General features: G+C 40.3%; 1 protein-coding gene across 1 annotated transcript in view; it reads left to right on the plus strand.

Moving 5' to 3' along the window:
* Positions 1–12,670, plus strand: part of LOC133615988 (exostosin-2-like) — a 37,168-nt gene extending 24,498 nt beyond the window's left edge. Inside the window, exons 10-15 of the mRNA XM_061974940.2 lie at positions 1,756–1,945; positions 7,894–8,060; positions 8,933–9,076; positions 9,446–9,574; positions 10,107–10,189; positions 11,932–12,670. Coding sequence (XP_061830924.1) covers positions 1,756–1,945; positions 7,894–8,060; positions 8,933–9,076; positions 9,446–9,574; positions 10,107–10,189; positions 11,932–12,070 — 852 coding nt within the window. The 3' untranslated portion in view covers positions 12,071–12,670. The remainder of the gene's footprint in view (positions 1–1,755; positions 1,946–7,893; positions 8,061–8,932; positions 9,077–9,445; positions 9,575–10,106; positions 10,190–11,931) is intronic.
* The last annotated feature ends 3,756 nt before the right edge of the window (positions 12,671–16,426 follow it).

The following is a 16,426-nucleotide window of genomic DNA, read 5'->3' on the forward strand; positions in this document are numbered from 1 at the left end:
CCTGGTTTCCTCCAGACATGACGCCTGGCATTCAGGCCAAGGAGTTTAAGCTTTGTCTCATCAGACCAGATAATTCTTTTTCTCATGGTCTGAGAGTCTTTCCGGTGCATTTTGGCAACCTTTTTACTAAGAAATGGCTTCTATATGGCCACTATACCACACAGGCCTGATTGATGCTTTGCTGCAGAGATGGTTGTCCTTCTGGAACGTTCTCCTCTCTCTACAGAGGAATGCTGTAGCTCTGACAGAATTGACCATTGGGTTCTTGGTCACCTCCCTGACTAGACTAAGATGAATGCAGCAATGTACAAAGACATCCTGGATGAAAACCAATGCTTTCCATCCAATCTGATGGCGATTGAAAGATGCAGCAAAGAGGAATGGGCAAAAAGGAATGGGCGAAACTGGCCAAAGATAGGTGCCCAAATACTTGAGGCTGTAATTTCTGCCGAAGGTGCATCAACAAAGTATTGAGAAAATGATCTAAATACTTATGAACATGTGATTTTTGAGTTTTTTATTTTTAATAAATTCCCAAACCTTTCTAAATTTTAAAGATTAGATGCTGAGTCTACATTAATGAGAAATAAAATGAACCTTTTGATTTCAGCAAAAGGCTGCAATGAAGCAAAGAGTGAAAAAAAAGTGGTTCTGATACTTTCCGTCCCCACCGTATATGTTTTAAGGGAAAATTAAAAAGTACTTAAGCTGAATCCAAGACTTTATATTGGACAGAAAAAAATTGATTCAGCTGTTAGATCTGTCGTAAGTTGTTAAGTTGCAGCTGTCTTTTCATCTCATTTATTTTGTTTGACAAATGACTTAAGGGTTTTTGTAATGAGTGTGTGTTGCGTATGTGTCACTTTAATTATTTCCCCCTACGTTTGTTTGACAGTGTGAGAATGACCACAGGGGAGTTTCCACTTGCCAGTAAAGTGATTATTTTATTGGTGCTTGATGTGGTTAAAAAAATTTGGCTTTCTCTGGCAACAGTATTTTGTCGGTGTTGTAGAAGGTATCACATTATTATAGAGTCAAGTGACTTGGACAACTTTTCACTGCTGCCGCAATGGAAGACTTTTTCATTTTTATGTTTTTATTTAATCATAAAACGATGCTTGTTTATTTGTCTGAGTAAGGCCTGCTTGCGTGGAAAAAAGTAATTGTTGGGTTGTGCTAATTTTTATGTCAAAATGGTCCGTTTTTGTAAACTTATCTGCGGGGGGTCAGGGAAACTCTCAAAGTTTATTGGTCATTTTATTGGGGAGCAATGAAAGAGGAGTTTCACATTGATGAAAGGCAGTTGCAGTTAACTACCTGGCTATTTTTTACTTGTTCCCAGGTTTCAACTTCCTCCCTTTTCTTAAACCCACTTGTCTCTTGGTTATCCCCCCTCACTCAAACAGCACAGGAATTACAGATATTTGAAAGGAGACAGTCCATCTTGTTGCAAATTCTTCCCCAATTGTCTTTTTATTTCATGATATTTTGATGCTATGAGGTTTATGTGGTGGACTAACCCAGCTTTCTGTTAGCTTTTGGGAAATATTGGATGCTTTTTGCTCCACATTAAAATCCATAATTTAGAAACTACTGATGACTTCGCTTTTATGGGAAGTGGTTATTTAATGACTTTCCTAAAATCATAGGAAACCAGACAAAGCTTTCTGAACTAAACAGAACATTTTCTGAAAAACTGTTAATGTAAGTGCATAAACTAACTTGCCGATGTTATTTGCTATCTGTCTTGTGTAGAAGTGGTCCAGTGTAAACAGTCCCCTCTTCTTGCCACTTATCCCACCAAGAGCACCTGGGTTCACAGCAGTGGTGCTGACCTACGACCGCGTCGAGAGTCTTTTCCGGGTCATCACTGAAATCTCTAAAGTTCCTAGCTTGGGTAAGCTGCTGGTGGTGTGGAATAACCAGAACAAAAGTCCTCCTGAAGGTGAGTTAATCATTGATCAATTAAAACGTAGCATGCAGCTTTATCTAATCAGAAGCATTACAATGAATAATGGAAAGTGTGTAGATATAAAGAAATGCCTTACCCTTTACTTATAGTTTTAGTTGCAGAGACTTGAAATCTCTAGTCTAAAATACAATTGGGCCATTCCAACGAATCGGCTCCATTCATTAGTTGTAAGCCAAAGATGAATCATTTGAGTACCAAGGCTGAAAGTAACTGGAGTTAGTATTTTAAGCATAGAGCTAGCAAATAATGCCACATGGCTTGACTGTCCTGAGATTTTACTCCCCCCTCCATCGAATATACAGGAAAATATATTAAATAGTTCCTTAGTTTTGGCCTTCCCATGCCCTGCAGAGGATCTGAATGATAACTTCCTGTGGATCATGTGACCTAGTAACAGGCTTGAATACAAACAGTACAGCTGGGCTAAGGACTACAGTAACACAAAATGTTTAAAATATAACATTTCTGAATGATTTTTATATTAGATTTCATTTCAAAGTCTCATCTTAGAATGCAGGACAGGCAACAATGCTAGTTTCCAGTGTAAAATATTTTCTAAATTAGTCTTTAAAATTGTATTTATGAAATATGCAATCAGTTTAATGTCTGGGCCACAAGTAAATTTGATCAATCATTTTTTTTCTATAGATGCAAATGGCATTTAGTGGAATGGCCCACATACATGTACAGTTGTCATGTAATGTTAACATTTGGGACTCCCTAAAATATATCCAATAGCTTAGGGGCCCAGAAAAGAAAAAAAAAATACATAACCGCTAGAGATGCGCGGTTTGCGGACACAACCGCGGAGTCCGCAGATTATCCGCGGATCGGGCGGTTGAAATAAAAAAAAAAAAAGATTTTATCCGCGGGTCGGGTCGGGCGGTTGAAATAAAAAAAAAATTAGATTTTAAATAGATTCAGGCGGGTGGCAGTTAAACCAATTCGGAAATATATATACATAGTTAAATGTTGTTACCCACATACGAAAAACGAGCAGGCATCTGCAGCATACGCCACAACAGAAGAAGAAAAAAAAAAAAGAGATGGACACTTTTACGGAGCGGAGAAGGGACGCCTCGCCGGGGTCCGGGACCGAGGCCCCTTCCCCCGAGAGGGCCCCACCGGGAGCCGTAGCTGAGGTGATCCGCGAGAAGGGCCCGACGCACGTCCAGGGTCACCACCGCGCCCACCGCACCGACACCCCGCCTCGTCCGCCTTCGCCGCGGCCGGCGTCACGCGCAGCAGGTAAGCAGCTTACCTGCCCGCCACCCCCGTGGCCGGGGGCTCGTAACAGGGGTCACTCCGCGCGCTCCGCCCGCGCAGCTTACCTGCCCGCCACCCCCGTTGCCGGGGGCGCGTAACAGGGGTCACTCCGCGCGCAGTGCGCTCACGAAAGGGGTGGGGCTCACCCTGGTGAGCCGAGTGGGCCACTTTTGGTAAGCAGAACTGGCGCTGCGGGATGAACCGAACGCCGGGTTAAGGCGCCCGATGCCGACGCTCATCAGACCCCAGAAAAGGTGTTGGTTGATATAGACAGCAGGACGGTGGCCATGGAAGTCGGAACCCGCTAAGGAGTGTGTAACAACCCACTTGCCGAATCAACTAGCCCTGAAAATGGATGGCGCTGGAGCGTCGGGCCCATACCCGGACGTCGCCGGCAGCGAGAGCCGCGAGGGCTAGGCCGCGACGGGTAGGATGGCCGCCGCGGTGCGCGCTGAAGCCTCGGGCGCGAGCCCGGGTGGAGCCGCCGCGGGTGCGAGGGACATCGCACCTCCACGCGCTTGGAGGTGCGCTCAGCGCGGCTCCCAGATGATTGCGCACTGGTGTGCGTCTGGGCCGTGACAGCGTGGCACGCGAATGTCTCTGCTGCATTGGATCAGTCTCCTTTCTTTAACAGGCAAAAGCTTTATAACCTCACTAATGCCTTGCATCGTCTATATTAGATGTATAACAACGGGCGGGTGCGGGTTTGTTTAAATGTTAGAACGGGTGGATGGCGGATGGTTGACGACTTTTGTGATGCGGTTGCGGATGAAATAATTGCCTATCCGCGCATCTCTAATAACCGCTATTCCACAAAGGATACAAAAGGACACTCAATAGTCATTTTTAAGAAAATCTAGGCAGCTATTTTTGGCTATATGTTTTGTCATTCATATCAAGTAGGACTGCAACTATTATTTTGATAGTCTTCTATTTAGCGATTATTTTTTCTAATAGTTGGCTAGTCAAACAATCACTGTTTATAATCTGCTGTACACGCTTAAGTTTGACGTTGAGTCTGCAGCTTGACTTTAACTCATTTTTACATATTTTTTTTGTAAATCTATTATTAACAAAATAAACGTAAATAACTGAGAAACAAATAGTTTTACTTTATTACACACACTAAAAAGTATATATTCAATAAAAATAAATCAACAGACTTAAAGTGCAAGATGTCCTGTAAACATGACATTCAGTGCAAAACATATTTGTATCCAGTACTGTTAGGGTTATTTAGCTACAAGTATTTACCTAAAGGAACAAAAGTGTAAACATGAACAATACTGACCGTCTATAAATAAATATATTATTGCTTGTATTTCGTCATGTGACTTCTTCCCGGAAGTGAAAACGGTGGTGGTCAACCAAGCCAAGATGGCTGTTGTGCAGCAAGCAGCGCGCAAACTCTGAGTACGCAAGGGGCCTAGATCTTCCTGCAAAAAGCAGATACGAGCAAAAAATAAAATCTATGCAATGGAATAGATCCCTATACTTTATTAAAAAAATATTTGTCAAGTGTTATCAAGGATTATCTGTCGGTGGAGTTCACAGACATATCGAACTATCTTGTGCTCCAGACGTCATTCTACACAACAAAACAGATTCAAACTTGGAAAAGCATGGATGTCTACAACTTCTTTGCGTGTGGCTGGGTCAAGGAAATTGGTACCAAGACTCTCCCGGATCATTATGCATCGTATTTACTTGAGTAAGGTTGCATTTCAGGATTTAACTTTGCGTTGACAGCCATGTTTGATGCACGCGTCGTTTTACGAGTTTGCATGTTTTTCCCCGTCTTTAGCCAAATATAACTATAGATCTCAACGTTGTGTAGGTGCTGGAAGATTTATTTATGATTGCTGCCTTTGGTTAAAGCTTAACTTATAGGTTTTACTCACATTTGCTTTCTTTTATTTAGACTCGCTGAGTTGGTGATTTACAAAACACTCGTAGCAAAAATGCGTTTTAAGAACTCCCAAACAAGATAAAATACTAATAATATCAAGATTATACTTACATGGGAAATACTAAACAATAAAAGTATATCAAACAAACCTTTAATGAAGTGATCACTGCAAACTCGAGCGTTCTTCGAATACACTCCCTTCGAGTAGAGTGTGTGCCACTTTTGTCATCGACGCTTCGTAAAATCTTGCACTCCTATGCCTTTTTGATTACCTCTCGAGGAACTCTAAAGAAACGTATATCCTTTATGTGATATGAACGGTTCGTACAACCAAAAATAACGCAAGCATCGGGCAGAACCGATGTCGGCTTGACCACCACACATATTTAATCAGCCGAACGTGAGCCGGACAGACGTCATATAAATCGAAGCAATTAAGTGGCTAGCCAACAATAACAAATCTTTGTCGATTAATTTTTATAATCGACGTTATCGATAATGTAGACTACTCGTTGCAGCCCTAATATCAACCATATTTCCCAGAAAGCCCAATATTTCCTGTACTGCTCATGAATTGTCTTCAATGTGACATTTAAACTAGTAAACAACTTTAAGCCTTACTCTACTGATATTATAGTATACTATTTACCGTAACTGGAATTATATCAAACTGATTTTTGATTTTGATTGGACGTGTCATTGTGAAAATGCTTAAATGAAAATTAAAAAGTATGTTGGTGTTCGGGTGTTGATGGAGGGAACAGTTATAAAGTCAATCAATCAATCTTTATTTATATAGCCCTAAATCACAAGTGTCTCAAAGGGCTGCACAAGCCACAACGACATCCTCGGTACATCCTCGGTACAAAGCCCACAAAGTCATCTAAAATACTTTGTGTTAAAAAGGGGGCTGATAAATATGAGAATAGTATTCTTCCATCTGCTCCTTTCTGATCATGAAAATGTATAAGAAACAAAAAACAATGAAAGTGTCAACTGTACGTAGCTTGTATATATGCATTTTCATGAAAGGAATAAAAAGAAATGATGATGATGATGATGATATTGGGGTAAAGTGTGATGTTGACCAAAAATCCAATCAGCCCCGCTGCTGTCAGAGTTGACTAATATAATGAAGTAGTGAGAAAACTTTGAAGTGCTTTGTTATGGCTGCGCGTTTCCTTTTCATCGGAGGCGTCAGCGGCCCCTGGCTGGAGCAGCGTGACCCATTAGAATTAACGAGGGGCCATTGACAGGTCAGACTCAGGTCTCAGTCAAGTACAAGGGAAGGTTTTTTTTTCTTCCTTTGACACCAAATTTTGACCTGATGACTTTACATGTTGCATTTAGGTAATTGTGTAACCTTTTTTGCACCATTTAGTAGTAGTACTGGCAGTCCCTGTTGGATTCTAGAGTATATATTTTTAGATCCCTAATCGTAAAATTAGTTGAATTATGTGAATGTGAGTGTGAATGTTGTCTGTCTATCTGTGTTATCCCTGCGATGAGGTGGCAACTTGTCCCGGCTGTATCCCACCTTCCGCATGAATGCAGCTGAGATAGGCTCCAGCACCCCCTGCGACCCTGAAAGGGACAAGCGGTAGAAAATGGATGGATGGATGGGATGTTCCGATTGGAATTTAATTCAAAATATCCCTTACTGTTGTCATTTAGCAATGGTTTATTTCTTTAACCCTTTACACCTAGGTTTTGTTTCATTACCTTTGTTTGGAGTTTAGAAAATATGTTTGATTTATAGGTTAGCAGTATCCAGGCTAAACTCAACTAATAGCACACCATCATTATGTTCCCTCTTGCCAATGTAGAAATAAAGGAAGGGATGAGGGATATAAGTTGGACAGACTGAAATAATAAATTGGGGATTTTTACATAGCAGCTTCCCCGCCAACAGCGTTTGACATACGTCGTCGGACATTGTTTGGAGGACCTGGAGCTCGTCTTACACTCTGCCAAGCACCATTTGCACCTTTAATGAGAGGACACATTGTTTGATCTTTTAGCTATACCATGGACTCTGCCCAAGATCCTAAACATGTTCAGACAAAATGACTTTGGTCATTTGCCACAGGAAAAACTGTAAATACATTAGTTTTGCAAATGCTGTAGTTGAGCACAGTTATATTATTTTTCTACTACCAGCACAAAATATCAGTGGTGAATTACATCTTATATATTTGTTATTACTTCTTCCAGGTTTAGGCAGTCATTGTCTTAAATTTGTAAATACAACTTGAAGCAGCTCAAAGCTGTCATATACACGCGTGATAACCTACAACAAGCAATACACTAAACCATTTTTAACCAAGTGCAATGGTCAAAAGTGGCCACTAGTTTATTAACTAACATTTACACATTTATTTCCTACTGTTTTAAAGTGTATATCACTTTTAGGCCGCTGTGAAATACAAATATGAATTATTACTTGGCAAACACATAGGCCTACTGTAACACTATTAACTGTTAGCATGTTAGCAAATTAGATATGTTTAGCGCTGCAATCCTTGCACAAGGGTTCCTGTCTACCTGTAAAGCACTACCCCCTAACTGGGACTTCTTTTGGTCCTGAAAAATGACCAATAACTTCTTTCTGGCAACTGTTCCTTTGATCAAAACACGCTCACACTTTTGAACCAAATCAGACCTTTGCACCCCGGGTAACCTTTCTTCACCGCCCTAACTTCATGCAGGCTTGAAATAATAGTTTTTTTCTTCTCTTGTCTTATAGAATCCCTCTGGCCTAAGATCAGCGTACCTCTCAAAGTTGTGCGAACCAAAGAGAACAAGTTGAGTAACCGTTTTTTCCCCTATGACGAAATTGAGACCGAAGCTGTGCTGGCAATCGATGATGACATCATCATGCTGACATCAGATGAACTGCAGTTTGGCTATGAGGTGAGCAAGTTCCTGCCAACCCCCACAAATAATTTTCTGTGTGTCCACCGATAATGACCGGGAACCCTTTCCTCATGATCACAGCCTTTTAAAGTTATTGTAGAAAATTAGAGTCGCATATCAGGATTTGACAGCCTGCTGCTTGTGTTTGATGACTGAGGAATGTTGATTGGTTTAAAGCCAACAAATCTGCCCTGCCCTCACCTGAATGCATTTAGGAGCTATTTAATAAAATTGTAGCCAGTTTAAGGAGAATTACATAGAATTAGATGCATCACCAAAGATTAGTTGCCACTCACTGGGAGATATTATATTATACATATTTTAGCTCATTTTAAAGCCAGTTTTCTATCATTTTTCTTTGACTATTATATTTACATCAAGCAGTAAAGTTTGTCTTGCTATAATAGTAAAATTATTTGGTTAGCATTTTCAGCACTAAGTGTGTATGCAGGCCTCATTAGCTATGTAAATAGTGTGACACTGTACAAGTATGACAGCGTTTTTTGTTGATTAAATGATTTAACAACTGAGAGTAATGCAACTTGACACAGTACTGCATACTGACAGACACACTCAGACTGTATAAATCCTTTGTTCATTGTAATCCAATATACTTTAAATGTGTTTTGTGTTGCAGAGGTAATGATTTAATGTTTATCAACGAACAGACTGCAGTGTAATTAGTTCCACACTACTAGTACTGTATTTTTCCATGCAATTGTGGTTGGTATCCTGGCAGAAGGGTGCCAAATAACTATTACTATTCTGCATTTGAAATGTTATTTAGCTTGTGACAATGGAAACTCAACCGTTATTTATTTACCCTTTTTTGATATGAGCTTGTTTTTCTATATCGCCATCCCATGCAGGTATGGAGAGAGTTCCCTGACCGGCTTGTGGGTTACCCAGGCCGACTGCACCTTTGGGACCATGAAATGGGGAAGTGGAAGTACGAGTCAGAGTGGACAAACGAGGTCTCCATGGTTCTAACTGGCGCTGCTTTTTACCATAAGGTGACTCACACACAGACTAAACTTCATTTGTACCATTGATGCAGATGTAACTCATTTTGGGAAGGGTTTTTTTTTCCATTGAAACTGGGGATCAAATGACATGGAAATGTTGCAGAGTGAACAGTTTCCTGTAATCTGGTGTGTGCATGCGTGTGTGCATGTGTGGACTATAAAAGATAGAAAGATCAGATTGTGTTGATGGATGAGCAGAATGTTGCAGGCTGGACGAGGTTATCAGCCATCCTCTTAAGAGCTCATTCACTCACTGTGGTTCTTAACAAATTCTATCCCTCCTACGTACTGTCAGGTCATCCTGTTCTTAATGAGCCTGCAGTTAATCTGCGTCTTGTGTGCCTCTTTTTCTTGCAGTACTTCAACTACTTGTACACATACAAAATGCCAGGTGATATCAAGAACTGGGTAGATGCACACATGAACTGTGAAGATATTGCCATGAACTTCCTGGTGGCTAACATTACTGGCAAAGCCCCCATAAAGGTATATTATACTCATCACCTCATTTTTTGGGGCTCTAACCCCAAAGTAAGGGGGGTGGGTGAAGACAGACAGAGCAGACCAACATTCTGGATTTAATCAGTTGTCACCCTGCCACTTCACTGCTTCACCGCCCCCTCATTCAGGTGTCGGGGCCCAAGCTCCAATCCTGCCTTAACCTCCCTTATCGGAGTGGGACTCCCCCTTGCAGTGTGTTTTTATAAGCAGGCACACACACTGCCACCAAATCGCAATCTTCAGCACCCCCCACGCTTTCACCCTGTCTCACCATATCTCACACAGGTTCTTTCAGAAAGCTACTTTTCTCTTCTCTAAGCACTCACACATTCACTGCTTGAGTGTTGCACAGAGGCAAGCCATACATCATCACTCTGCTCAGGCAAAAATCTCCCCATGGCGCTTGCTTCCTTGTTTGAAGTGGCAGGACTATTTCAGCAGAAGTGACCGTCAATTTAGCTTGTCTGGCAAACACTAAGAAAACTGAACTGACATTTTTGGGTGTGACTTTCAATAGGTGACCCCCCGGAAGAAGTTCAAGTGTCCTGAATGTACTGCCATCGATGGACTGTCCTTAGATCAGACGCACATGGTGGAGAGGTAACGCAATTATTGGAGGGGAATTCAACACTCAGTAGTTTTTTGTTTGTTTGGTTGTTAACTTCTGATCGCATTTCATCACCAACACCCCATGACACTGTCAGAGATGTACAGTGTTAATTTATTGATATACAATGGAACCTGTCTTGGTCCACCGTGTTCTTCCTCTTTCAGTGGAACCTTTATTTACAAACTTAATTGGTTCCTTAACAGGATTTGTAAATAGAAAAGTTTGTATTTTTAAACACATTTCTCCATAAGAAACGATGTAAATATGATTAATGGGTTCCAGCTTTGACAAAAGTCCATATATTAGTATAAATTAATATACTTTGAACACAATATAGAGCGCTATTTAGTTGTGTATATCGAAAAATATATAATAATGGGGTCATGGATCAATTTTCTGTTTAATAACAAAGTCAAAATAACTGCCCTGCTGACATGCACACTCACACACACACACGCTGTCACGAGCCCAGTGGTGCACTCACAGTTTGAAATCACAAATCCCTGTAAACTTTAACAGCCAGGACGCTACAATAATTAGGAATAAAAAATAAAATCTACTTTACCTTGTTGGTTAATTCTACTTGCGTGAGAGGGGGAGAGGGGAAAAGCAGTGTTGACAACGCTGTGGATACTTCCCGAATGTTTCCAACCACACATTGACAGGAAGGATGGGGCACATAGTTATTTCTGTATTGCACTAACAACATGCACTTATTCACGCAACTGATTCAATTTCCACACACCATTATAAATGTTACTTTTGTAAATACCGTGATTTCGGAACTATAAAGCTAATTATAAGCCGCACCCAGAACATTTTTCGACAAATGTTATTTTGTACATACTGTATGCTAGCCGCACAGGTTTGTAAGCTGCAGATGTACCCTTTGAAACATGACATTTTTATACAGGCGCTTGAGTTAATTTAAAAATGTAACCAAAGACAGTACTGTAAATAAAGTAGCCTACTAGAGGGCAGTCGTTATTCTTTTTTCTCCTGCGTGCTGAAACCGCTAAAGTCATCTTCTTCGGTGCTTGGCAATCCAGCCTTTCAGCCCTCGTTAGTGCTGGTGGCTTTCTGTTTTGTGTGCCGACTGTTACATTTTTCGACGGGGGGATCGATCGTCTTTGGCTTTGAGGCAGCTGCGTCTTGCGCATTTCATCGTTTCCCCTCCATGAGGAGGGTGAGTCCATAACGCGCTAAATGGCTCACTGAATGATTGTGCGAATGCCTTTGATTTAGTGTGAACAATTTCATTGGTTCACTGAGACCTGTTCAACAATTTAATTGGTCTGATGTGACGATGCTCAACTTATTGGCGGCATGTGAAGCTCATTAACCTGGAAAAGTCCATTAATTAGCCACAGCATTGTATAAAATGCAGGGTTCAAAGCGTAGAAAAAAGGTACCAGCTTATAATATGGTAATTAAGGTACATCTTTGTTGTGCTTGTTACTACTCCTGCGTACCTCTTTCTTGGTTGCAGCCGGGCGTTACATGTTGGTCACATTGTCCACAATTACTTGAGCTAGATCTGCGTTACCAGCATGAACGGAATTTGAGCTAATGACTAATGGTTAAAAGTTCATATTTTAAGTCCAAGTAAGGCTGGTAATTAAACCATCCTTCCTGCACAAAAAATGTGCAACTTCTCATCCGTCTAGATTTTAATTTTCTAGTTATAGCATTCTCACTGTATCTCTCATTCACCTGTTGTTTCTCTCCTTAGATCTGAGTGCATCAACAAGTTTGCCTCAGTTTTTGGTACCATGCCACTGAAGGTGGTGGAGCACCGGGCTGATCCGGTTCTCTACAAAGACGACTTTCCAGAGAAACTCAAGAGCTTCCCCAACATTGGCAGTCTCTGACTAACGTGCGGTCTGTGTTTCGACCTTGTCATAGCCTCTGCAGACCCAAGCCTGTCTCTCACACCAAGGTATATTTTGTACTGATGTGTTAAAAGTATTTCAACGCCAGTTTGTATGGAGACCTTTGAGGAATATTAATGATGTTGACTGATGAATTAGCCTCACTGAGCTCCAGCTGTTATGTACGTTCATACATACAGTATGCATTCTGCTTCAGCAATGTATAGTAGTTGTAATTTATTATTTGAATACTTTGTATTGGCTGTATTGTAGGCACAGTGTAAAATCGGCCATTCTAATCTGCTGTAGAGTTAGAGCATACAAACAATAATCTAATATTTAGATTAAATGCTGAACACAACTACCGGGTTGTTTTCCGTGCATGCGACGTCACATTGTTACAAGTGTGTTTTCAAAAGGCGTACACAGCTGTTGTTTTTTTTCCCGCTTAAGTTTGTTTCCTTTTGTGTCCACGTCACTGTTAAACTTTTAAGATGTTAACCTTGTCCTGCAATGCCTTTTATTTAATATCCTTAAGGTCACTGTAACTGAAGGTATGTGTTCCTTATTTTGGAATATAAAATTGAATTGAATTGTGAACATCTCATGTGTATGTTTTGATGCCCCAATTTATTTGGGGGGGGGGATCAGCCTCCATGTCACACACCCCTACCCCAGCCTGTCACCTGTTATTAATATAGGCTGCCTAATCCGCCCTGTTCAATGTCAGCACTTTAAAAGACTGCTGTTCTTATTTTTGTCATCTTCAATTAGTGTCATACTCTTGTCGGCAGCAAGATCTCATTTCAGGCCTTGTGTGCTTCTAAAACGCACTGATTTGGTTTGGGTTTGTTAACGTGACTCTCGGGACGACACAACATTATGGGCTCATGTCAACACAATATCGTCACACACTGCAAATTAATAGTTTGTGTTTCAGCAACGTGTGAAACTGCAGTTGCTTAACATCATTGGAAGACAAACCTTGGAGCATACTTCTAACCTAGGAGTGTCCAAACTTTTTCCAAAAAGAGCTGCAAGCTGAAAAATGAAAGAATGCGTGGGCTACTTTGATACCAATTTAATCGACATTAGAATATGCTAAACTGTTTGAAAAAGAAAAACACATTATTGTCTTAGCTTTTGTGCTATAGCTGACAAAGCAAACATGTTTTAATGTTATATATAATATACCTCAATATTAATTAAAGAAATAGCTAGGGCTAAAAGCACCCCTTCACCTAACCTGTCATATTGCATTCTGACCATTTTTTGTGTCAAAATGTTTCCACTTTTATATTTTTTAAATAAAAAAAAAAAGCCACAAAATATATACCGGTATGTATGTGTATGTGTGTATGTATATATATATATATATATATATATATATATATATATATATATATATATATATATATATATATATATATATATATATATATATATATATGTATTAGAGATGTGCGGATAGGCAATTATTTCATCCGCAACCGCATCAGAAAGTCGTCAACCATCCGCAATCCACCCGATCTAACATTTGATCAGAACTGCATCTGCCCGCCATCCGCCCGCACCCGCCCGTTGTTATATATCTAATATAGACGATGCAAGGCATTAGTGAGGTTATAAAGCTTTTGCCTGTTAAAGAAAGGAGACTGATCCAACGCAGCACAGACATTCGCGTGCCACGCTGTCACGACCCAGACGCACACCAGTGCGCAATCATATGGGAGCCGCGCTGAGCGCACCTCCAAGCGCGTCTCGCTGCCGGCGACGGCCGGGTATATGGGCCCGACGCTCCAGCGCCATCCATTTTCAGGGCTAGTTGATTCGGCAGGTGGGTTGTTACACACTCCTTAGCGGGTTCCGACTTCCATGGCCACCGTCCTAGCTGCTGTCTATATCAACCAGGGTGAGCCCCACCCCTTTCGTGAGCGCACTGCGCGCGGAGTGACCCCTGTTACGCGCCCCCGGCCACGGGGGTGGCGGGCAGGTAAGCTGCTTACCTGCTGCGCGTGACGCCGGCCGCGGCGAAGGCGGACGAGGCGGGGTGTCGGTGCGGTGGGCGCGGTGGTGACCCTGGACGTGCGTCGGGCCCTTCTCGCGGATCGCCTCAGCTACGGCTCCCGGTGGGGCCCTCTCGGGGGAAGGGGCCTCGGTCCCGGACCCCGGCGAGGCGTCGGGGGCCTTCTCCGCTCCGTAAAAGTGTCCATCTCTTTTTCTTTTTTTTCTTCTGTTGTGGCATATGCAGCAGGTGCCTGCTCGTTTTTCGTATGTGGGTAACAACATTTAACTATGTATATATTGTAATGTTCCCAGGAACGTAGGCTCATAGACGTATTCGTTTGTCTCGTATTTATTGTAATAAGATGCAATGTAACCACACAACAGCTCCAATGTGCGCCTCCCCTCTTTCCCGGCAAAACTCGAACTAACACTTCCTGTCAACAACGTCACTTCCCTAACTTGCCCGGAAGTCCCGCCCCCCAGCCAAAGCCATTGGCTAACACCCCGTAGCTAGCCGCTACATCATATTTCCGAATTGGTTTAACTGCCACCCGCCTGAATCTATTTAAAATCTAATTTTTTTAAATTTCAATCGCCCGACCCGACCCGCTGATAAAATCTAATTTTTTTAAATTTCATCCGCCCGATTCGCGGATAATCCGCGGACTCCGCGGTTGTGCCCGCAAACCGCGCATCTCTAATATGTATATGTATGTGTGTATATATATGTATATGTATGTGTGTGTATATATATATATATGTGTGTATATATATGTATATGTGTATATATATGTATATGTATGTGTGTATATATATATGTATGTGTGTGTGTATATATATATATGTATATATATATATGTATATATGTTTATGTATATATATATATATATATATATATGTGTATATATATGTATATATGTGTATGTATATATATATATATGTGTATATATATATATATATGTGTATGTATATATATATATATGTGTATATACGTGTATGTATGTATATATATATATATGTGTGTATATGTGTATATATATGTGTATATATATGTGTATATATATATATGTATGTGTGTATATATATATGTATGTGTGTATATATGTGTATATATATGTGTATATATATGTGTATATATATGTGTATATGTGTGTATATATATATATATATATATATATATATATATATGTGTGTATATGTGTATATATATATATGTGTATATATATATGTGTGTATATATGTGTGTGTATATATATGTATATATGTGTATAATAATAATAATAATAACTGGGATTTATATAGCGCTTTTCTAAGTACCCAAAGTCGCTTTACATGTAGAACCCATCATTCATTCACACCTGGTGGTGGTAAGCTACTTTCATAGCCACAGCTGCCCTGGGGTAGACTGACGTATATATATGTATGTGTATATATATATATATATGTATGTGTATATGTACATAAATATATGTATATGTGTATGTATATATATAAATTCACATATATATGTATATGTGTGTATATATGTATATATATATATATATATATATATATATATATATATATATATATATATATATATATATATATACACAGTTATGTTCATAATAATAACAAAAAAGGTGAGTAAACCTCAAAATTCTTCAAATAAATTGTATTTTAATGAACACAAATGCATTGGGGACACTGCACATTCTATTTCAAAGCCAGAAAATTGGAAAAAAGTAATTGATTTTTATAATATTTTACAGAAAGTCAAGAAATATAAAACAAAAAAATAGCAGTGTTGACACATTTCTTTACAAAACTCAAATGTACTGTATAAACTAAGAATGGCTTGCAGATTCAACTTTCCTTAGAATTGTTAAACTATAATTAAGTTGCATAACCACGGTTTTTGATAACTGCTTCACATCCGTGGCACATGGAGTGGACCAACTTCTGGCACCGGTCAACAGGTATTGCAGCCCAGGACAATTGTACTACGTTCCACAATTCCTCTGCATTTCTTGGTTTTGCCTCATGAACAGCATTTTTATGTCACCCCACACGTTTTCAATGGGATTAAGGTCTGGGGATTGTGCTGGCCACTCCATTACTTGAATTCTGTTTGTCTGGAACCATGATTTTGCTCACTTGCTGGTGTGTTTGTAGTCATTATCTTGTTGAAACACCCATTTCAAGGGCATTTCCTCTTCAGCATACGGCAACATGACTTCTTCCAGTATTCTGATGTACTCAAACTGATCCATGATCCCTGGTATGCAACAAATTGGACCAACACCATAGTACGAGAAACATCCCCATATCATGATGCTTGCACCACCATGCTTCACCGTCTTCACTGTG

Source organism: Nerophis lumbriciformis, linkage group LG15 (assembly GCF_033978685.3).
Source record: "Nerophis lumbriciformis linkage group LG15, RoL_Nlum_v2.1, whole genome shotgun sequence".
NCBI lineage: Eukaryota > Metazoa > Chordata > Actinopteri > Syngnathiformes > Syngnathidae > Nerophis > Nerophis lumbriciformis.